The sequence below is a fragment of the Mytilus galloprovincialis genome, chromosome 2, assembly GCF_965363235.1.
Source record: "Mytilus galloprovincialis chromosome 2, xbMytGall1.hap1.1, whole genome shotgun sequence".
In the NCBI taxonomy this organism is placed as follows: domain Eukaryota; kingdom Metazoa; phylum Mollusca; class Bivalvia; order Mytilida; family Mytilidae; genus Mytilus; species Mytilus galloprovincialis.
In genome coordinates this window covers 7,268,087-7,292,921 of record NC_134839.1, presented here as the reverse complement: position 1 = coordinate 7,292,921, position 24,835 = coordinate 7,268,087, and the positions used below count along the sequence as shown (strand labels likewise).

Genomic DNA, 24,835 nt, shown 5'->3' with positions numbered 1-24,835 from the left:
TCAATAGTATCATAATATACAATTATATAGAACACCATGGAATTATATAATTGTATAATATTTATAACAGTTTGTTACTGCCTGGTAATTTTAGAAGATGTGAGCAGTATTAATAGACACACAATTCACTTTGGAATAATGTAGTAGCAGTTAATTTTGGTAACTACTTATTTAAATAAAATCTTAAAATAAACATGAAAAAAAATCAGAAAATTTAAAAGCAGTTAACATTGGTAACTACTTATTAAAAAAAAATCTTGAAATATACACATAAACCAAATATTTACAAAAATACCCACCTATAAGGTTCATTAAAAACAACCAAAGTCTATAAAACCTGACTAAACCAAACCCTTGTCAAAGAATATATCGACCAATAGAACTATTATTGCATAACCCCCAAAAAAAACCTGAAATTGTATGAATTACCATATTTAAAAATAATTTTCCAACATGTTAAGAAAAAAATTCTGGAAATTACTAACAGTTCAGGTATAAAGAAGGAAATTTGTTCTCCTTCTTTACTGGTCATTATTTTTTAAGTCATGAAGATCAAGTTTTTCACTTGGTCAGTTTGGTAAAAAATATAAAAACTTGAATTACCAATCTAATGCAACTTGCCCCATTAGCCTCTTGCACTCTAAATAAAAACATACAAATCAGTATGTAGCCCAAAGCTAATCACATTCAAAATAACAAATATATTCAAAAGCACATTTGATGTATCTTTAATATCCCCTTAAAAAGTAATTTCCTTTACTGTAAAGAGGTAAAACGCGATTTTTTTTAGTATGGTAAGTTTTTGTTAAATAGTGCAATTTAAAATAAAATCACAAAAATATCTCATCACATAAAAGAAGATTGGAATATTGGACAAGAAAAACACAGAAGTTAAACCTCATGAAAGGTTTTGCAATACACTTCACAAAATTTAAACTCTGTTAAAATAACACAGTAACTACTGTAACGTTTGTGGGTCACTTTATTTGGTTCATTTATTTATTTCATTATTACTATTTTTAATTATTTTTCCAGAAAGATTGCTTTTTATTATTTTATTACTTTCCGATTTTTATTTCATTCATTAAATTTTAGTGACGTAACGAACCTCGCATTAGCATTAAAAATGTTTTCCCTTCTCAACCAATCAGAGAGCTCGATTGAATTCCCAGTGAAAATTTAGCTCGTGCAGATATTGTCTGCTAGAAATCATTCTCAGCCCAGACTTTCAGGTGTGTAGATGTAAGGTAAAAAGGGGAATTTTCAACCATGTGCGCGATATTTTTGGAAGTGGTCTCGGTAGGAATCACGCGCTATTTTATATACTATAATTAGTGTATTGAAGAAAATGTGTTTTACAGTATTTGTAGGTAAGAAGTCCCCCCTCCTATGATTTTCATGTACATATTTTGAGTGACGGTTTTGCATTGGAGTTTTAGCGGAAAACTTTGAATATTTACGTGTTGAGGCGTGAATTATTTAGAAAGCGGTTCGCTGGTTAAATTATGAGTTGAGTTTTTGAAAAGTTCTTTGAACTGAATAAAAGTTGTCAGTTGGCGAATAACGAGATTCGGTTAACTGTTCAGCTGTTCAGTTGTTAAGGTTAAAGTTATTTATAACTTGCGGGTTAAAGCAAGTAAAAGTTCGGAGTCATTATTTGTTGGCATTTACGTGAGTGACTCAAATCTATGACTTGAACTTAAGGACGGTAAATTTAAGTATTAAAGTGTTAACAAGCGAAATCCATATGCAAGCCCTGATCAGAACGGCAGAGTGAGTCGTTAAAGAAAGTTAGATACTGAAAGAATTTATTTTTTGGTCTAAGAAATCTTGTTATAGACTGCAGAAATAGACCATTGACTCGCAAAACTGTAACTTATTAAATGTGCAGCTGATTCATATGCGTGTTGTCTAATAAAAGTTGTATCCTACTGAATTATTTTATTGCAGAGAAACGCCTTGTCCCTTGCCTGAATTGATCCTTCGATTAAAACTCATCCTGATTACTTCCCTTGGTATTGGTAACAAACCTAGATTTTGAACCTCCCACGAGTCTGCGTTTCATGGTTTGCTGATTACAGATTATTTAAGTGAAAGCATATTCAGGACAGAACGAGTCTTATGTTGTCTTAGCTTCCCTCTGGATATTTATTTTCTGGTATTTGCTTGTGTATTTGGTATATAAATCCAACTACAGGTTTGGAAATCCTGAAATAGATTTGTTTTAAAAGTCGGTTATTTTGTGGTATCGTACCTGAAACAACCACACTTGTTGGGTTGGGCTATTTACATTTGGTCCGTCTGTCTGTCTGCCCCTTTATTTATTGTTTACCTTCAGGTTTATTGTAAATGTTTTAGTTTTACTCCAACCCATACAGATCTATAATATAGAATTAGCGTGGGACGGTACTTCATACTTGAGCAATAAAAATACCTAGACATATTTATAGAGGTGCAGTATATTACTGGACTACTACCCTCACTGTAGTGTTAGGACTGTGATTTCTCTAGTAAACTGGTATTGCCAGATCCTATATTTGGTAACAGTCCAGATTGTCATTTCAGTTGTTCATCAAGTTCTACACTAGGATAGCACGACTGCGGTCAAGGTCAAAGGTTAGGATCTGGTTGGCCCTCTGAGTAGTCTAGATCTTCTTTGTTTACCTTTGGTAATAGAATCCAGAAGTCACTCTTAACTGAGACTTGGAGAGTACTGAACGACAGAGACATCTTGTTCCAGAACACATATTTAAATGAATTATAAACTGGTGGCATAGACCGGTAAAAATTATACCTAATAAAACTCTTAATATATTCTAGTCGGGCATCACTATAATAAAAGTCCTAGAGCGAAAGCATAGGCCGAACCTACCCTCGAGATAGATTTAATGAAAAGTTGGGTTGCTGTCTAGTTTATAGAAAGTTTCGACTAAGGTCGCACAGACAGTACCCCAGTTTCGTTTCACTACATGTATGTAGTGACATAAGTTAAATTCTTAATTTTCACCGGTAACTTGTCTTTCATAGTTATCTATTTGTCATGGTTAATGATCTCTTCTTCTTTGACTTGGGATTTGTTAATATATTCAACTTTTTACAAAAGTCACATTTTACAAAGGATGATATAAAAAAAAAAAAATTCAAATAAAAAATGAAATTCCTCCTTTCATTCAACATCTTATTTCGTCTTTGTCTTACACAGGGTCATGCTCTCATCATCAAGGGCCAAATTGTGGAAAAAACAGGACTGTGCTTTAAAACTTTGAGATTCAGAAAATTTACGCATGCCAACTGTCTTATTAACTTCTGTAAGTATGTCAAATATGTGAACTTTATCTCCTTCGTATGATTTTAATGTAGAATGCAATGCTCTTATCATCCAACCTCCTCCACGATTTTCACTATGGATAGTACTGTAAGTTTCTTTTCCTGTAATATAAATATAAAAAACTATTTAACACCCTACATACTTTATGTGCCTATATCTTAAGTCAGGAGCATGGTGTTCAAGGTTATAGTCCATGTTCATGTCTGTCATATTTAATTTTTTCGTAAATTGCAACCAAGTGAAATAAAACTTTTTTAGTTGACAATTTGGGATATTCACCTTTTCTACGAGCCATTATTGTATATTGTCTCCCTTTAAAACGTCATGAACAAAAAATATTTCAGATTGGTAGAATTATAACTAGAGGCTCACCTTTGTCTATGTGCATATCAAACAATGGACACAGATAAATTCATGAAAAAATTGTGTTTTGGTGATCATGATGTGTTTGTAGATCTTACTTTACTGAACATTCTTGTTGCTACAATTATCTCTATCTAAAATGAACTTGGCCCAGTATTTACTGTGGAAAATATTTTCTAAAATTTACAAAAAATTATGAAAATAGTTAAAAAATTACTATAAAGGACAATCACTCCTTACGGGGTCAATTGACAATTTTGGTCTTGTTGACTTATTTGTAGATCTTATTTTGCTGAACATTATTGCTGTTTACAGTTTATCTCTATCTATAATAATATTCAAGAAAATAATCAAAAACTGCAAAATTTCCTTAAAATTACCAATTTGGGGGCAGCAACCCCAACAAAGGGTTGTACGATTTTTTTTAAATTTCAGGGCAGCTAGATCTTGACCTAATAAACAATTTTACCCTATGTCAGATTTGCTCTAAATGCTTTGGTTTCAGAGTTATAAGCCAAAATCTACATTTTACCCCCTATGTTCTATTTTTAGCCATGGTGGCCATCTTTGTTGGTTGACACACGCCAAGTAATGAGAAAAGCTCACTTGACCTTTCAGGTCAGGTGAACTAAAAAGAAGATAATTAACATACTTAAATTTGTATTTTAAAAATTACTATCTGACTTTTTACAATTGACCCAATTTACAGAAAAAAATTTTTTTATGTTATCATTATGTTTGCATGTTGTTGTTATTTATGTTTTTTTAAACAAGGTGTTTCTCTGCTACAATCTCATTGAAAGGTGACAGCCCTGAGACAAGATGTAGGCAATAAACATCAATGAGTTTGACACCATTGATTATGATACAAATGTATTCCTATTTTCCTACTATGTCAATGACATATAGGCTTATAACGTCAAACATTTTCTTTCTTCTTGACTGAGAAAAACCCACATCACTTAATTGAGTAGCATGAGATGGAAAGCAATCACAAAAAAACATCAAAGCTAAATTTACTTAAATAGCAAGAATTTGTGACCGAACAACATTGATTATTAACTCATGAATTAATTTGTTTTTTGGTCACTCTTTGAATATTTTTCTCTATTTGAATTCTTTGTTTAGTTATTCTATAAATATCAACTTAGTTATTCAATCAACTTTATCAACAAGCCAGTGTGGTTAGTTTATTGTAGATACTTAAATCTTAATCTAAATAAATTGTACATATTAGTAAAATTATGATAAAATGTGTATACTTACCAGCCATTGAACCAAATACCACAACACAATCTTCACTAAGTGGAATCATAGGTTCAGGATCTTCATTGTGTGGAATCACTTTTGTCTCAGGTTCAGGGTCTTTATTCTCATCTCCTTCCATATAGCCTATTGCATCTGCGATATCACAACCTTCGGTTTTATCATCAAAGAAGTCATTTGTTTCAGATGTTGGCATGTTGCCTTTTGTCTTATAGTAAAAGAAGTCCGCTCTTTCTGATTTTGGCATGTTGCCTTTTGTCTTTTGGGTAGAAAAGTCGCATGTTTCAAATGTTGGCATATTGCCTTTTATCTTGTCATCTTTTTCTAATGGCATATAGCCTTTGGCATCTGGATAATCAGTACTCTTACTTCGTTGTCTTGATATTAGATTTTTCTGGCCTGATGTAATTGGTATGCTGACTCCGAAGTCTTTATTTTCATCTTCTTTATTGGTAGCTCTGCTCCTGCAAGCCTGAAAGACATTAGCCTAAATACAGTGTCTTCAACCAAATTACCTATATATATATATATATATATATATATATATATATATATACTAGAACACACCCGTTTATCGCGGGTCCGTGACTGAATTAAAGTATATAACTATGCGCAAGCCTTATTTTAGTATTAGTATTGTAATCTGATAAAGTCATGCTGATTATAAGATACAGTTTTCTCTGCTTTCAAATATTTCTGTTTGAACCCGTCGAACTGGAACTTTAATATCAATTATTGGTAATATTAATTATTTGGAAAACATGAGGAATGGAGTATTTTTTAATCAACAGCATTGTATTTTAGTTATAAATATTGAATTCTTTAATTTGATGTTTTACGTCATGCCCACTAACAAATTGAAAACTGTACCTATACGCCTTACTTTAGTCCAGATTTTTAGTATTCGTATTGTTATCTTAGAAAGTCTAACTGATTAAAATACTACAATAGGTAACAATTTGACAATTAAGTAGTGTCAACCCTGTGATTATGACCCGTGTAATACTATATAGCATATTAATCCTGAATACACCGTTTGGTGGTGCGCCTGTCAGATGTGGAACGTACAGATAAGGTAATCGGTAACAGGTGAATATACTATTGGTATCGGTATCGGACTCGACCCGGAACTTCTTAATTATTGGCAATATTAATTACGTGGAAAACAAAAGGGCCTGGAGTGGTGTAATTTTTAATCTACACCTTTGTACTATATTAGTTATATATAAAGTTGAATTTTTTTATTCGTCTTTTTTACGTGATGACAGCTGACAAATTGGACCTCGTAATTTTAGTATTATAGATTCGTATTGTTATCTTAGAAATTTTAACTGATTAAAATACTACAATAGGTAACAATTTGACAATTAAGTAGTGTCAACCCTGTGATTATGACCCGTGTAATACATATAGCATATTAATCCTGAATACACCGTTTGGTGGTGCGCCTGTCAGATGCGGAACGTACAGATAAGGTAATCGGTAACAGGTGAATATACTATTGGTATCTGTATCGGACTTGACCCGGAACTTCTTAATTATTGGCAAATATTAATTACGTGGAAAACAAAAGGGCCTGGAGTGGTGTAATTTTTAATCTACACCTTTGTACTATATTAGTTATATATAAAGTTGAATTCTTTGATTCGTCGTTTTTACGTGACAGCTGACAAATTGGACCGCGTAATTTTAGTATTATATATGGTATCTAGTCAGACATATTAACCCTAAGGATTTATACAGTAGACCAGCAAACTTTGAGTAGACCTACTGTCTACTGATTTTAAATCATTTTCTAGAGTTAATGGAGAAAATTGGTCAAAAGTAGTCATTAAGGGCAATAACTTCTATCTCTTAATGGTAATAGTTTTTGCTATTAACAATTTTCTACCTACATATACTTTTCATCAAATGGTGAATGTTTCCCAAATATGATACTCTGTATGTGGTAAATCATAATAAATATATAATAAACTGTTACCACAGTATCATGTCTTACCTTTATTTAATATGTCAACTATGGTGAAATTCAAAGTCAATGAACCATGAATAAACATCAACTTTAACATGTAAACTATGCAAAAGTTTAATTCAAAGTCAATAAACCATGATGAGGGGTGGGGTCATATAATCCCCACAGAAATGAGACTTTCAAATGCTTATACAACTGCAAACCAATTAGCATTTCCTTAGCAATACATTGCAATAGTGGTTCATATTAATCTGATCTAATCAAATTTTAAACATGTAATACTACAGAAAATTTTCTAAAATCAATGGAGCATCCCTTAAGGGGCAAAGCCAAATAATCTTTATAGAAATGAGATGTTCAAATGCTAATATATTTTAACACTGAATATCACTGACCAACCATGCACTAATGGTTTTCCTTAAACTGACCTTATCGAAATCTAGCAATAGTTCCATAGTCAATAGACCATGCACTCAGGTTGAGCCAAATAATTTCCATGGAAATGAGATATTCAGACAGCTTTTTCAACTTTATGAAAGTAAGACAAAAACCCATTAAAATATCTAACAAACAAAATTGGACAACTAGTGTTTGGAGAAAGGTGCTTTATTATAATTATGCAATCAAATACATTTATACCAAAAAAAGTGCCAATATGAAGCACCTGAACCCGAAAGTGGGTAATGATCAAAGTAGATGCTCCAAAGAGCCTGTGTCACTCACCTTGGTCTATGGGAATATCAAACAAAGCACACTTTCCAACATTGTATATACAAGAATAGACCATGACAAAAAAAAAAAAATGTTTTGTTGTTCTTGTATTACTGATCTTTTTGTCTGTTTAGTTTCTTTGACTTATTAATAGATCTTGCCTTGCTGATCATTTTTGTGATTTAGGGCGTTTTTTATCTATCATGATGGGGCATATTAAACAGAAAATAAAGTTCTCTCTAAGTATCCTAGTTGATACATGGCAAAAAATGAAGAAAAAAAATATCGTAAAATTTGTCATTTATGGGCAATAACGCCTATAAGAATTTGTCTAACTGTTTTGACGTATATATGAACAATTGGTAGAGCTCATTATTCTGAACGTATTTTTCCTTTAGATTTTCTCTATTTAAAACGGTTCAAAAAATAATAGACAAAACTTGCTTTTTACCCCTATGTTCTACTTTTAGCTATGTTGGGTTGGTAGGCAGGGTTATCTGAATTTTTTAAACTAAATACCATAATGATAATTGTGGCTAAGTTTATTTAAATTTGTCTCAGTAGTTTCAGAGGAGAAGTTATTTGTTAAAGATTTCAAAAATTTACAAAATAATTGTCCAAAATTGACTATGTAGGACAATAACTCCTACAGGGGTCAATTGACCATTTTGAAGATCTTACTTTGCTGAACAATTTTACTGTGTACAGTTTATCTCTATCTATTATAATATTCAAGATAATAACCCTAAAAAGTAAAATTTCCTTAAAATTACCAATTCTGAGATAGCAACCAATCAACAGGTTGTCTGATGCGTCTGAATATTTCAGGGTAGATAGGTTTTGACCTGATAAACATTTTTATTCCATCAGATTTGCTTTAATTGCTTTAGTTTCAGAGCTATAAGCCAAAAACTGCATTTTACCCCCATCTTCTATTTTAAGCCATGGCCGCCATCTTGGATAATAGGCTGATTCATCGGATACATTTTTTTAAACTAGATACCATTAGGATGATTTTGGCCAAGTTTAGTTCAATATTGCCAAGAAGTTTTACAGGGGAAGATTTTTGTAAAACCGGATCATCGGATACATTTTTTAAACTAGATATCCTCAGGATGATTTAGGCCAACTTTGGATTCATTTGGCCCCGTAGTTTCAGACGAGAAGATTTTTCTAAAAGTTAACAGACTAAGACGACAGATGACAACCGACGACAGAGGGCAAGTGATGAGAAAAGCTCACTTGGCCCTTTTTGGCCATGTGAGCTAAAAAAAAATCAAATACATAATGAAAAGTGGCTGGAACATGCTCTCTTGCTAAAAAAAAAAACACATGTTAATCAAAACCAGGATGAAGCATCAAGGGGAGGCAATCTTGTACAAGGCATTATCAATTAGGTACAATGAAAGTTACCTCCTATTGTACACAATTATGACAGCAGTCATTAAACTAACCTGCATGAAAAACAGCTTCATTCTCCCATTTAGTCCACTTATAGCATTTATCTTTTCCACTAAGTCTTGTGTTCTAAGCTGACCATCTTTAGTGTAAAAGTAATGCTCAAAATTTTGCATTCCTGCCACTGGTCTTTCATCTCCATGGGTGCTCAAAATAAATACAAAATACTTTACATTCTGGAACTTCATCTTTTCTTGTACTGAAACAAATAAACATTTGAATTTGTACTCACTTATTCTAACTTTAACTTTCCAAATTGATTCCTGGTGGCAATACTTAAATTGTTGTGATAAATTAGAAGGAGGAGAGATTTGCTTTAATTTAAAGTTTGTGTCTGACAGATATGAAAAAAACAATCACACATTACAACTGAACTCAACAGTGTTATAGTGAAGTCATTTGTTCATGATATGAAAAAACTGTGATGAAATTATTTAAGTTAGTTCACCATATTGAAATATTTTAAGTATCAGAAAAAATTGAAGTAGGTGTCTGACAGTGGAGATTTTCAAACTGATTGGTCAAATATGAAGTCATTATGTTAAGTAGCATATGATAAAAAGTGAGACAGAATTTTCTGTTTCCGAGACAAACGAATGGACAGCTGAACAAAGTAACCAAAAAACATGCCACAAAATTCTTCAAACAGTTTACCAAAGAATGTCTTTAAAAAAACTTTTAAAAAATGAGTTATCTCCCTTTGTACAGAAATATGATTAAACATAGTACTCTAACATTAGATATGGACCATAACTCTGGACTAAATCATCAGACCGTACTTGATCTATAACTTGTCATGATAAAATAATATACATAATATCAAATCAATATCTTCAAGATAAAAAGTGTGGAAACAGATTTGCTGGGCAGACCTACAGACCTACAGACCTACAGACCTACAGACTCGTCAGTTGGGGACTAATGATAACAAATCCGATGAATGCCATATTTTTGACTGCTTACGGTAATAGCAAAAACTTTCAATAGGACATGTCACAAGCAGTTGTATAACACCTTCTGTTTTTGATGATGCTTGTAAATAAGTGATAAAGTATTTAAATTTCAGGCCATATTTGTTGAAAAGTTACCTACTTTTTCTTTCTAACTCTTCAGTATAAAAGAAATTTGCTTTATCTTTAAATGTGAGAACATCACAGTCATCATACATTTTCCACGTGTTCTCCATCATTGTTTCATCGTAACTACCACCTTGTCTTTCATTCAAGCCATGAGTTGGATGCCCTTTAAAGGTAGTATGTATACAGATTACAACCAATCCTCTTACTGGTACTTTAGCTTCTTCAGACTTTCTTCAAAATAAAATAAGAATGTATCTTAGGAAATGAATGCCAATGCTCAAGCTTTGAAAGTTTCAAAGTTGAAAAGGGATATATCATTCACTCTGAAACAAAACTGACTCATAACCAAAATTTGAACTCTGTCTGCATAATGTGCATGTTATGAGTATTGTGTATGAGTTTCATAGAATTATGCTTTATCTTCCACATTCATGACGTTTAAATGGTATGTTTTGTATGTCTCATCTCATCAAGGGAAATATTCTGAAGGAATAATCCATGTTCAAATTTCGTTACTTTTTTTTCCTGATGATTGCACATGTGCATTAATGCTGATGATGATCCTGTTCGTGTTTTGTTGACAGATGCTGCCATGTTGTAAATCGTTTGATTTACCATAAAATTATATATATCACATTACCAATAAGAATATTGACGATGAAAGTTACTGATTGTTTTAAATCATACTGATTTGTTTGTTTTAAAATGCATAAATAAATGGCAGTCTTCAGTAATTATATTCAAAATCATTTCAATGTAGTTTTGATTTTACAAAATAAATAGTTCATTAACAGTAGTTATTCATATACAGACTTAAAATTGAGAATGGAAATGCGGAATGTGTCAAAGAGACAACAACCCGACCACAGAACAGACAACAACAGAAGATCACCAATAGGTCTTCAATGCAGCGAGAAATTCCTGCACCCAAAGGCTTCCTTCAGCTAGTCCTCTTTCATGTGTAACATCTACCTCATATCATAATGTATCTTCTAAACTTACAATTCTACGTGTTCAATCTTTTTTCTTTTGGGGCTATTTGGATACATTAATGTAGGCAGTTGATGTTCATGATTATCTGATTCTACAAAAAAAAAAATTTGATTAACTTATATCATATTCAAATTGCTTATCATGACTTTTCTTGATTGAGTTTATTTCATACAGGTAATTGATAATATATTGACATTGTTGCTAAACAGTTACATGTAAGATGGAGTCATCTTTTCAAAAGTATTATTTGTTTTCTTTGGTTTACTATCAATTGAGGACTGTTTCACAGATACCCTCTAGAGGAGATTGTGTTCCATATGTCATAGCTACGATTTCTCTCTCTTTAAATCAAATATGAATCACCAAATGGGACTTCTGACATCAGGTTTTTACTTTAAATGAGCAACACAACAGGTAACACTGATTCATTGGAAACTGCTTGCCCTTAAGAGGGACTGATGAATCGAGTTCACTTTCAGTTTTGAGGGGTTAGCCTTTAGCTCAATTTTTATTTTTATTTTTTTCGTGTAAATTATTTCATTAGATGTTTTTTGTTTCTTTCATATACATATACAAGACAGTTTCATCTATTATTAAACATGTTATACAACAGTGACACTGAAAATGAAACAAGCTAACCTAACACCATGCAAAAGCACATCAATTTTGTATCTTACTAAGTTATGAAATATTTCTAGTAAAAGTAGGACCTGGAATTTAGGTTGTGGACCTTTCAGTTTGGAGTGTCAAAGGTCCTGGACCTTCCAGTACCAAATGTTAATTTGAACCCCTGAGTAAAGAACCTTTGAATTAGCATGTACCCTAAAATAACAGTACAATGAACACTTACATTCGACACTTGACTTATTTTACATTACCATGATCAATCACTATGCTGCTCTCAACAAAATCTCCATTTTTTGTGTCTACTGATATCTCATATTGACAGCTACTGCAATACTTTTGTGAAAGTTTTTGAAGTGATTCACAACTAGGACATTTCTTTAAATGGTCTCCATGATGAGCTATTTCCACTTTAAAGCTGCAATTTCCACAAAATCTATCAGTTGGTGCCAGATCAAATGTACATCCTATACACTTCATTTTACCAATTAAAAACCTACAAATGATATGCATAAAGAAATGTAAATGTATATAATATATAATTCTTATCAATTTAGCATTAGGTAAAGTTCTTCATAAATTAACAGAAACAGTGCAGACAAATTGCAAGGTGATTTGGTAACAGCTAAAATCCATTGCTGATTTGGTGTGAATCAATGTGAAACAATGGTGAATACTAATGCCTGAAGGTAACAGCACTATGATAAACACCCAAATCATACAATTATAATTCATTTGATCATTGATGGTCCTTCCCATTGCCTCCATTACCTGCTCAGTCACTTATCAGGGGGGTCGGAGGGGTCCTGATCCGGAAATCCCGGGCTAAAAAACATGAAATCCTGAGGTCCCAAATTTAAAAAAAATAAATCCTGACATCCCAAACATCGAAAAAAGAAATCCCTTATCCTGAAAGGGTCAATCCTGAAATCCCGAGCTTAAAAACACCTGATCCTGACGTCCCGAAAAAGGTCCTGCCCCCTCACTTATCCCTTATATAGCTTTGAGACGTGAGCAGAAATAAACAGTGACATCACAATGGAAGAATATCCACAACATGTAAATAACAAGTCAACTGTGATAAATATTTTAAACACAATATTTCAATATTCTACAAATTCTGATATGAAGTTAAATTTACCAGTATATTTTATTGAAGTATATATTAATAGATGTCAATTAGTATTATAAAGGGCAATATTTCAAATGGAATTAAGTGAGGAGGAATATGTGAATCCTATGTCACAAGAATTTTATAAGGCAAACAAGTATCCAAATACTAAAATTGTACTTGATTACCCTGCCTTTTAAGTGAGAACTTGAGTACTTGTTGTCACCCCTTTTTAGCTCACCTTTCCTAAAAGGAAATGTGAGCTTTTGCCATCACTTGGCGTCCGTCGTCGTCCGTCTGTCGTCGTCGTCCGTCCGTCGTCGTCGTCCGTCCGTCGTAAACTATTTCAAAGATCTTCTCCTCTGAAACTACTGAACCAATTACAACCAAACTAAACTTTAGCTGAATGATCCTTAGGTTATCTAGAATAAAGATTGTGTTTTATTTTCCATTTTGTGAAAAAAACATGGCCGCCATGGCTAAAAATAGAACATGGGGGTAAAACGCAGTTTTTGGCTTATATCTCAAAAACGAAAGCATTTAGAGCAAATCTGACATGGGGGTAAAAATTTTCATTAGGTCAAGATCTATCAGCCCTGAAATTTTCAGATGAATCAAACAACCCATTGTTGGGTTGCTGCCACTTAATTGGTAATTTTAAGGAAATTTTGCAGTTTTTGGTCATTATCTTGAATATTATTATAGATAAAGATAAACTGTAAACAGCAAAAATGATCAGCAAAGTAAGATCTACAAATAAGTTAATATGACCAAAATTGTCAATTGACCCCTCAAGGGGTTATTGTCCTTTAATGACAATTTTTCACAATTTGTTCATCATATTTGCTAACTTTAAAAAATCTTCTCCTCTAAAACTACTCAACCAAATTCAACCAAACTTCAACTGAATGATCAGTAGGGTGTATAAAATAAAGTTTGTGTTTTATTTTCTATTTCGTCAAAAAACATGGCCGTCATGGCTAAAAATAGAACACAGGGTAAAATGCAGTTTTTGGCTTATATCTCAAAAACTCCAGCATTTAGAGCAAATAAGACAAGAAGTTAAAGTATTTATCAGGTCAAGGTCTACCTGTCCTGAAATTTTCAGCCGAATTGGGTAACTGGTTTTTCAGGTATAATGCCCCTGAATTGATGATTTTAAAGAAATTTTGCAGTTTTTGGTTATTATCTTGAATATTATTATAGATACAGATAAACTGTTAATAGCAAAAATGTTAAGCAAAGTAAGATCTACAAATAAGTCAATTTGACCAAAATTGTCAATTGACCCCTTAAGGAGTTATTGCCCTTTAAAGACTTTTTTCACAATTTGTTCATCATGTTGACTTACTTTAAAAAATCTTCTCCTTTGAAACTGCTGTATCAATTTCAGCCAAACTTAGGCTAAATGAGTTTCAGAGTATCTAGTATAAATTTTATATTTTATTTCCTTGTATGTCAAGAAACATAGCTCCTATGGCTAAAATAGAACATAAGAGAAAATGATTTTTTGTTTTTGTTTTGAAGAAAATAGGACAATTCAAAGAACATTTAAATAAATTGAAAAGCCAAAATAATCATTGATGAGAGATTTAACCAAAAAAATTAAGGTGAGCGATTCAGGCTCTTGAGAGCCTCTTGTTTATACTTAGTTTCTTTGTGTTCATGGTGTTCATAAATATGCCTCACAAGCATGACAAGGTCTTGCTAGGAACATTTTTTTGTTCAAATTTATTTTAAAGGATTTTCCTTATATGTTCTACAGATTTAATATAAAAAAGAAGATGTGGTATGATTGCCAATGAGATAACTGTCCACAAGAGACCAAAATGACACAGACATGAACACCTATAGGTCACCGTACCGCTTTCAACAATGAGGAAAAATCAAAGCCCTTACCTCATAATCAGCTATAAAAGGGCCCGATAAGACAATGTAAAACAATTCAAACGAGAAAACTAACGGCCTTCTTTATATCAAAAAATGAACAAAAAACAAATATGTAATACATAAACAAACGATAATCACGTGCTGAATTACAGGCTCCTAAGGTCATGAAGGTTATCAGGTGTCTATCTCCATCGGGGTTTCAACTGTTCGTAAAAAAGTTCACATCTCTTTAAATGAAATATGCAATTTTGAGAGAGAAAGACTGGTAAATAATTTACAAGACTTTTCATTTATATGAAGGAGATGGTGTGTTTAATCTTATTTTTAGAACTGTTTTTTTTTAAATGCATGTTATTTTTTGTTTGATTAAATTTTTGTATTTTTGTCATATAATTATAAGGGGAGATAACTCTCTTAATATGAATTTTTAAAAAGAAATGTGTTAAGAATTAACCTATTTTGTTTCATAGCAAGCAGCTAGAGTCTGATTATATATATAAGGGGGGTCATGGAACCTGGACCCAGAAATAGCCTAGTGTCTCGTTATAGAGCCACATCTATAATACTAAAATTACGAGGTCCAATTTGTCAGCCGTCATCGGGTAAAAACGACAAATCAAAGAATTCAACTCTATATATAACTAATATAGGACAATGGTGTAGATTAAAAATTACACCACTCCAGACCCTTTTGTTTTCAGCATAATTTATATTGCCAATAATTAACAAGTTCCGGGTCGAATCCGATACCGATACAAATAGTATATTCAGCTATTACCTTATCTGTACGTTCCGCATTTGACAGGCGCACCACCAAACGGTGTATTTAGGATTTTGCTATATACACGGGTCATAATCAAAGGACTGACACTACTAAATTCAATCATTGTCAAATTGTTCCCTTTTGTAGTTTTATTCAGCAATCAGCAAGACTTTCTAAGATAACTAATATAGGACAATGCTGTTGATTAAAAAATACTCCATTCCTGGATAGCCAGGACCTTTTGTTTTCCAAATAATTAATATTTCCAATAACTGATAAGTTCTAGGTCGACGGGTTCAAACAGAAAGATTTGAAAGCAGAGAAGTTGGACAAGTTTTAATGCCTGGCATCCACTAGATATAATAAAGTTAAATGCATTTTGTGTTTCAGAAAGATACAATCTCTTTTTGATTTTGATGGGCATTTTTTTTTCCTTCATGCAAAATGTGTGAAAATAAACTAAGTTGTGATACAACTGTGAGATGCTCCCTCAGGTAAAACAAATGGTTTGTATTGTTTTGATTGTCCTTAATTGACATGGACAAGAGTTATCTTCACAACTACAGGTGAGTTAAAGAGTTTATCTAAGTCAGTAAGTGGACAGTATCAAAGTAATTCAGGTGTTTGTTTATTTTTACAGCTTCTGCAGAAAGGAAAACAAAATGCATTTAACTTTTATGTATCTAGTGGATGCTAGACATTAACACTTTCCAAACAGCACAGGTAAGTCTGTACACAGAGTAGTTTTTGAGGTGAAAATACGGCCATATTTGTCCATTTGTTATGATGAACCTTAATTTAATAAATTTACTTTAAAAAACACTTTTAACAGTTAGAAAAATTAACTCAACTAAAAAGTTAAGTGTCAACTACTGAAATATACTTGAATATATATCTGTTATATCTTGTCCTAACAATCTTCTTTCGTCCTATCAACAAGCTTATCTGCTGTGGGTATCATTTCCTAAAATAAAAATTCTGGGAGTTTTCGATTCCAAGAAAAACTTAAGGGGAAAACCCAATTCCATGTTTGCAATAGGTTGTTCTTCAACCGAATCATTCAAAATATCACTAAATTTTAAACAAAATTTTGTTTTTTAAATTATACAACAACGTAGTACTACGTTAAAGATAAATATATAAATCATAGATATAAAATTTATTATAAATAGATCCAACTAGATGATTACCGAGCAGATTAGATTGTTGAAGTGTTTTTTTTTTTTTTTTATTATACATTTTAACAACGAGTTTTTAGAATTCTTACCTATCTAGATTATATCCATCCTTGATCTTGTGTGATATGTCATGGGTAGTCTTAACACGGGCAAGTTGAAGAAATTGCCTCCGTTGAAATTTTGCAAACATCCCAAAGAAAAAATTACATGGATGATTTATATAGTGTTTTGCTATTTTGCTGGTCTTAATTAAGATTGAAATATAAGGATAGAAATTAATAATAGAAACAATATAGAAACATACACTTCAATAAGAAATCTATACACAACTATGTCTTTTTTAAACATTTTTTTACAAAACGTGCAGATTAAAATTGATATTTTTGAAAAACATTTCTTTTTAACACATTTTTAAAAAGTGCCTTGCTGTTTTGTGATTTGTTTTTAGTCTGGCCCCAGAAATGTGCAGCCACTGCAGAAATGAACTGAACATATAAAACTTGATTCTTTTGCGTCTGCATCACTTTTTCAAAATTTGCAGATATATATACATTTCAGTATTCAACATTCATACATGTTTAACCCCGCCACATTCTGCATGTATATGCTGTCAATTACTAGATTTTTATGCATCATGTGTACACTTTTTTTTTTATCTCGTAATATTTTATAGCACCATCATGAGACTATAGATTATAAAGTTTTGTCTGGTTTTCATGAATTTTATAGTCCTCGTTTCACGTTTCAAAGTACTCCGAAACCGGCTGTAGCTCCAATAAGTCGAACATCAAGTTTGTTTGATAACAAATTTGTTGTTTTCCGGCATTTTCGAAAGTTCAATGTTCAACAGAAATAAACGTATGTATAAAGAGAAGATGTGGTATGATTGCCAAGGAGACAACTTTCCACAAGAGACCAAATGACACAGAAATTAACAACTAGAGGTTAAAGTACGGCCTTCAACAATAATCCATACCGCATAGTCAGGACAGCAATAAAAGGTGTAACACATCAATTAACGACAAACACTAAATAACAAGCTCCTGACTTGGAACAGACACATACATGCAGAATGTGGCGGGGTTAAACATGTAAGAGGGATCCCAACTACTTCCTAACCTGGGACAGTGATGTACAACCTAAGAACGCCGGACTATAAAAATCAGTTGAAAAAGGTTCAACTCGTCAGATTGATACAATTCACATACATCTAACATAAACCAAGTACATGTAATTAAATTGAGTGCATGCAGTTCAACAGAATCCCGAGTAACAATAGTCCAAGATTTCTTTAATATGCCGGGCTCGCGAATAGGAAGACATATATAGGTTATTGACATTTAGCTATATATCATCAAGTGTGCATAAATAGTTTCCTAAAAAATATGTCTCATATAGTCTTGATTAAAAATCTGATTTGTATTTATATACTAGAGAGCACTAAAGAGTGGGTACCAGGAATAAACTGTTTTCCAGTTGCAGTCTAAATTTCCTGACCATCATCCCGAACAAACGCTTTTACAGGACCTACCTATGATGTTTTGAATAAAAATAGAGTGAATATCATGGAAAAGAACATTGTGCGAATCTACTCTTTTTTAATAAATGCCTCTACCCCGTCAAACGCAAAATCTGACACCCCGAGCAACATATATTATATTTTGAAAATAAAACCAATAAATTTTAAATAAGAAGCTGGCATTTTGTTTAATTCTATAAAAGGAATTCATTACTATATAAATCATACGGGAGAAATCGTCATAAGTAGTTTTTTTTATCATGAAACTTGCATTTGAAGCCTCAAAATCTGCAACACGAAAACCTTTGGAGAGGTGTTAGAGAAAACGTCTGCTTCTGTTTGCTGGAAAATGATTATAGTTCGGTTCCTTCTGAGAAATACATCATTAGGTACTAAGAAATCTCATAAAAGAAATCTTAATACTTGAAGTTATATCCGTTGGTCGTTTTTCTCCGCTTCAAAACCGCCAACCTGTGTCAAACATAGCTGACTGAGGTCTATATAATGGGAATATGTTATAGTTTTCTTCACTTAATATTACTTATAGTCTAGCACATGGATACTTTTTTGTATGTGATATGTTTATGTGGTATTTTATATCTCACAAGACTATCAAAATGAGTTTGTTTATAACCACTGGGTCTATGCCACTGCTGGTGGACTTTAAATTCCCCGAGGGTATCACCAGCCCAGTAGTCAGCACTTTTGTGCTGACGTGAATTATCATTGATATGGTCATATTAATTAACTGTTTACAAAACTTGAATTTTTGAAATACTAAGGCTTTTATACCTCAGTAAAAGATAACCTTAGCTGTATTTGGCAAAACTTTTAGGAATTTTGTTCCTCAATGCTCTTCATCTTCGAACTTTATTTGGCCCTTTTAACTTTTTTGAATTCGAGCGTCACTGATGAGTCTTTTGTAGACGAAACGCGCGTCTGGCGTAAACTTTTTTCGAAACTAGGAAATATTTACGAGACCAAGCAACTAAAGCTATGTATAATGTTATCAAGAAGAGCAGATTGAATCACTTATCGATCCAATGCAACTAGATATGTTTGATAAAGCTGTTGTACCCATTCTTCTATGCGGGGCTGAAATATGGGGATACGAAAAATTTGATATACTTGAGCGAGTGCATTTGAAATTCTGTAAGCACATTCTAAAACTTAAAAGCTCGACTCCAAATCTTATGATTTATGGAGAACTTGGGAGATACCCCATGTCTTTATATGCTAAACTATGAATGATCAACTTTTGGTGTCGCCTTCTTGATAATACGAATGAAGATAAATTATCATGTATACTTTATAAATTTTTATACATTAACTATGACAATTATGGTATTGGAAATAAATGGATGTTATGTATTAAGAAAATATTTGATGAATGTGGCATGTCAAATGTATGGCATTGCCAAGATTATTTTAACAAAAAATGGATAAAATTAAGTATTGAGCAAAAGCTTAAAGACCAATTTCGACAAGAGTGGTGTGCAGATTTACATCAATCCTCAAAAAGTTTATGTTATAGAATTTTCAAGACTGAATATAAATTTGAAAAGTATTTATCGATTTTGCCTTTTAATTTTTTATATGTATACTTTGTGTAAATTTAGATGCTGAAATCATCGTTTCCCAGTGGAGACGGGAAGGTGGCAAACTATCCCGAGATCGGAAAGGTCTTGTCATCTCTGCAGCTCAAGAGATATTGGTGATGAATGCCACTACATTTTGTCATGCAATTTTTTTAACATTGAAAGAGAAAAATATTTACCACATTATTGTAAACAAAATGCTTACATAGTCATTATTAAATTTAAAAATGTATTATCATCTGAAAATGTTATAGAACTAGAAAAATTGTGTAGATTTATACGATAAAATTGAGAATGGAAATGGGGAATGTGCCAAAGAGACAACAACCCGACCATAGAGCAGACAACAGCAGAAAGTCACCAACAGGTCTTCAATGCAACGAGAAATTCTCGCACCCGGAGGCGTCCTTCAGCTGGCCCCTAAACAAATATATACTGGTTCAGTGATAATGAACACCATACTATAAACTCCAAATACATAAAATTCAAAGTCTGTCCTCCTGGTTAGAGGAACTGTAATAATATTATAATGTTATTTATTTTCACACATGCGAAACAAAATATGTATTATATATGAACTGTTAGTTTCTCTGTAGCTATGTACTAGTTTATGAGAATAAAATCATTCATTCATTCATAAATATAAAATTTAATCCTGGTATCTATGATGAGTTTGTTGGATATTAATGGTCGACCTCTTAACACTATTCTGGCTTCTAATGTTTTGTCTGACTCGTGTATACATTGCAGAAAAACGTGCATACCGGATAAGCAGTGAAAAACTGATACTTAAATAAAAGATAATAAAAAAACTTTTAAATTTTGAATTGTTGAGTGTTCCGTTACATTGTAACTTAATTGTTTGAAGAGAGTATTAAATTCATAAAAATGGAACTTAAATAGAATGCCAAATGTTATACATTGTACCATTAACTGAAACTATGTCTTCTACAGAATGAACAGATCTAAACAAAAAAAAAAAAACAAAAAAACCAAAAACAACAATAATAATGATAATAATAATAATAATAATAATAATAATAATAATAATAATAATAATAATAATAATAATAATAATAATAATAATAATATATGGTTATTGCATGAATATTGGGGAATATTGTCCCAAGTAGAATTTTATATTGCACGAGCTTGCGAGCGCAATATATGTTCTACGAGGGACAATACAGTGGCGGATTCAGTGGGGGGCGTAGAGGGCGTACGCCCCCCTTTGCTCGGACTTTTTTTTTTTTTTTTTTGTAAAATTATTTTATCAGACTAGACTTCGTGAACTTTGCCATTTCCCGAGTATTTAATTTTTATACGACAATTCTTTACTTAATATAAAGATATTTTTCGGTGGTATTTACGGATTGTCAAAGTCATGTGATTTGCTATGGTGGAGTTGACCAGTGCGTTGAAAAAACGGCACACGACGGTCATTTTGAAATTAAAATTACAGTAATAAACATTGCTTAGGCTGAGGATGTCATGACAATCAGGAAACCTTCAAAGCAACACAGGATTGAGCAAGAACGTATTGACTTCTATTTCACTATTCCACCAAACAGAAAGTAATAGTAAATACTCTATAGACTATTGCACTCTCAAGAAAAAGAAATTCCACAATATTATTTACCTACGAAAACATGTTTAACCCCAAATGCACCAGCTTATTTTATAAATAACAAATTGAATAAAGAACCCCTGTCACCCCGCCTCATTTTTGCGCTTGTTCCAAGTCAGGAGCCTCTAGACTTTGTAAGTCTTGTATTATTTTATTTTTAGTTTCTTGTGTACAATTTGGAATTAGTATGGCGTTCATTATCACTGAACTATATTTGTTAAGGGAGCTACCATTTAATTTTTATGGGGGGGCTAGGATGAAAAATTTTGTCCTGCATTTTTTTTTAGTTGTAATCTCTGTCCTGCCTTTTTATTTTTCACTATATTCGGTCCTGCCTTTTTTTTTATTAGTTTATCCTGACTTTTTTTACCTAAATTGTCATCCTGCCTTTTTTTTTGCAAAGTGTCTCATCCTGCCTTTTTTTTTTAATCAAAACTCCTGTCCTGCCTATTTTTTCAAATTTCATCCTAGCCCCCCCCCCCCCATAAAAATCAAATGGTAGCTCCCTAAGGGACCAGCTGAAGGACGCCTCCAGGTGCGGAAATTTCTCGCTACATTGAACACCTGTTCGTGACCTTCTGCTGTTGTTTTTTTGTGGTCGGGTTGTTGTCTCTTTGACACATTCCCCATTTCCATTCTCAATTTTAGTATAAGCTCTATAAGAATTTCAAGTCTCAGGTACGAACCATTTGCAGTGGCGTAGCTTGCATGTATGCTCAGATGCTCAAGCATCCACATCATTTTGACAAAAGAAAAAAATAGCAGCAGTTTAACTCGGAAGTATCCAAATATAACAAGGCTGAGGATATGAGCTGTCATTTTCGAAGCACTATGCCTGGTCTTTCATTAAGGATAATTTCGTTTATGTAAACAAGATAGTTGAATCGCAGAATAGTGTTTCAAGTTAACTTTTGGTCGTAAAAAAAAAGTCTACGTCATCGGCTTAGGCAAGCGGAGAGGACTGATACGCAGACCCCGTGGACATATGCATGTTTCATCTGAAATTGAACCTATAGTGGAGTGATGGCTTCTCATTTGACTATAGCAACTTACAACTAATTAAACACCATATCCTGATATCGTAACGTTTCTTGCGACATGGTAAACGATGGTAAAAAATCAATTTGTAATAGATCGTGATAAGTCCTAGGCTAATGAATTCCCGTTTCTATCTAGGTTCAAAAACTAATTTTATAATTTTATTTTCAATCAGTAAAGAACAAAGATCCGATTTTCCCCGCCAAGCACATTTCATGTCATATTTTATCTATTAAAGGACAAGGAACAAGCTAGGGAATAACTAAAAAAGCACTTTTTTTCTTTCTTTTTTTCTTTTTAATATCTTAAGAAATAAAAGCTTCACAGCAAATGAAATGGGATTTCCATTACAATTTATATTTCAAATGGTCATAACTGGTTAAAAATATCTGATCACGACTTATTTTCCAAATTGTCAAAGACATTGCTTATGATATGAGTTTCACTTAATCTGACAAGAATTGTACACATAAGAGTGCTAACAAGACCGGACGATCGGACGCCCGGTATTTCTATGTCTCCCGCAACGCGTTTAGCTCAGTAATAAAAAAATCAAAAACCCAAGGTTGTAGACTCAAATTCCTGGAAAGAGAAGTCACGTCAGTTCCTATATGTCAAATATAACTTTAAGATGGGTGCAGAGACGGATTTAGGGGGGGACAAGGCGGCCCGGGTCTCACCTTTTCTGCGAAAAATTTGGTTGCTTACATCGGGAATCACTGAAGCATGACCGGAGCGGGCCGCCTCTTAGGCAATCAACGGGCCCCCACTTATGAACATTTCTGGATCCGCCACTGGGGTGGGAAACTATACATCAAATATTTATGAATTTAATGATGGTAGTTTCGAGGAAACAATAACATTTGGTTAAAAATATAAATATATGTATTGGTGGGAATTTTAAATTTAAACAAAAATCTAACTAGTGTCGGATTCTGTAGGAGTACATGTGCTTAAATAAAAGTAATTTTCTGTAAAACAAGGTCCAAAATAATTTTCGCCTCGCTCCGCTCGGCGCCGAAACATCCACATCATTTCAACCCTGCCTACGCCACTGATTTGATTTGAGGAGACAGTCTTAGATATTTGAGAGAGAAAAATTGACTCTGATTCTTGCCTTAAACAAAAATTCTGAACCGTATCTGGATTAAAAACAATAGTCTTGTCCAGTTTTTTGCTATTAAAAACGAAAATTTCCAACAAAATTATTTAGCATGAAATGAACATGATGAAAAAAACGGGCGTAGTTTTTTTGGGGCCGGGGTTTGCGTGTCTGACTTGAATGTCTGTTTCGCCGGACTTATATATATTGAATACTTTGTAACCTGCCTACTGGGTGTGACCTTTATGTCTCCATTTGTCGACCATCAGTCTAAATTCGTTGTCATTTCAGACACTTTCGTAATCTTTGGGGGATTTGGAACCCCTCACTTCCGTTCTCTAAGTTATGTTGGGTGAAACATATATCAATCAAACATTTTGATAAAAACTGCTTGTTTGTCTTTTTTAACTCGTGTTGGTCGTATTGTAAATTTCATCGAATGTCCATGTCCATAAAAAAATGTCCAACCCTTACACTTTTAATACAGCAACTATAAAATATACATGCCCGAAGCCAGGAACCGTTTAAATTGTGCATATTACACTTATTTTATGTTTTTAGCCGAAAAAAGGTCCCAAAAATTTTTCGCTTGTTTGTCTTTTTTAACTCGTGTTGGTCGTATTGTAAATTTCATCGAATGTCCATGTCCATAAAAAAATGTCCAACCCTTACACTTTTAATACAGCAACTATAAAATATACATGCCCCAAGCCAGGAACCGTTTAAATTGTGCATATTACACTTATTTTATGTTTTTAGCCGAAAAAAGGTCCCAAAATTTTTTCGCTTGTTTGTCTTTTTTAACTCGTGTTGGTCGTATTGTAAATTTCATCGAATGTCCATGTCCATAAAAAAATGTCCAACCCTTACACTTTTAATACAGCAACTATAAAATATACATGCCCCAAGCCAGGAACCGTTTAAATTGTGCATATTACACTTATTTTATGTTTTTAGCCGAAAAAAGGTCCCAAAAATTTTTATAATCTTCGCCCCCCCTTTACAAAATCCTGGATCCGCCCCTGCAATATTCCTCAATATTCATGCAATAACCCTTTTATTGTATAGCAATATAATATTTGAAAGTAAAAATTGGTTTAAACTAAGATTTTGACGTTGATGACGTCATTAATTTTGAAGATTTATTGCACTAGTGCAATATTGGAATTTATTGCACGCTAACTTTTGGTTACTTTCTGTGGGAAATATTATATT

The 24,835-nt window shown here is 32.8% G+C and overlaps 1 protein-coding gene across 3 annotated transcripts; it reads right to left on the bottom strand.

Moving 5' to 3' along the window:
* Positions 1 to 1,526: 1,526 nt before the first annotated feature.
* Positions 1,527 to 16,545, bottom strand: LOC143062778 (uncharacterized). Of its 3 annotated transcripts, XM_076234558.1 has the most exons (8): positions 16,442 to 16,545; positions 12,049 to 12,290; positions 11,180 to 11,261; positions 10,191 to 10,408; positions 9,095 to 9,297; positions 5,210 to 5,429; positions 4,958 to 5,158; positions 1,527 to 3,429 (listed from the first exon to the last, which is right to left on the bottom strand). In XM_076234558.1, exons 2-8 carry the CDS (start codon positions 12,272 to 12,274, stop codon positions 3,179 to 3,181), a joined length of 1,401 nt encoding a protein of 466 aa, XP_076090673.1. In that variant the 5' UTR covers positions 12,275 to 12,290; positions 16,442 to 16,545; the 3' UTR covers positions 1,527 to 3,178. The 3 variants fall into 3 exon arrangements, with proteins under 3 accessions (XP_076090673.1, XP_076090671.1, XP_076090672.1); XM_076234556.1 differs by having other exon boundaries at positions 4,958 to 5,429; XM_076234557.1 differs by lacking the exon at positions 16,442 to 16,545 and adding an exon at positions 14,257 to 14,363 and having other exon boundaries at positions 4,958 to 5,429.
* Between the last annotated feature and the right edge of the window lie 8,290 nt (positions 16,546 to 24,835).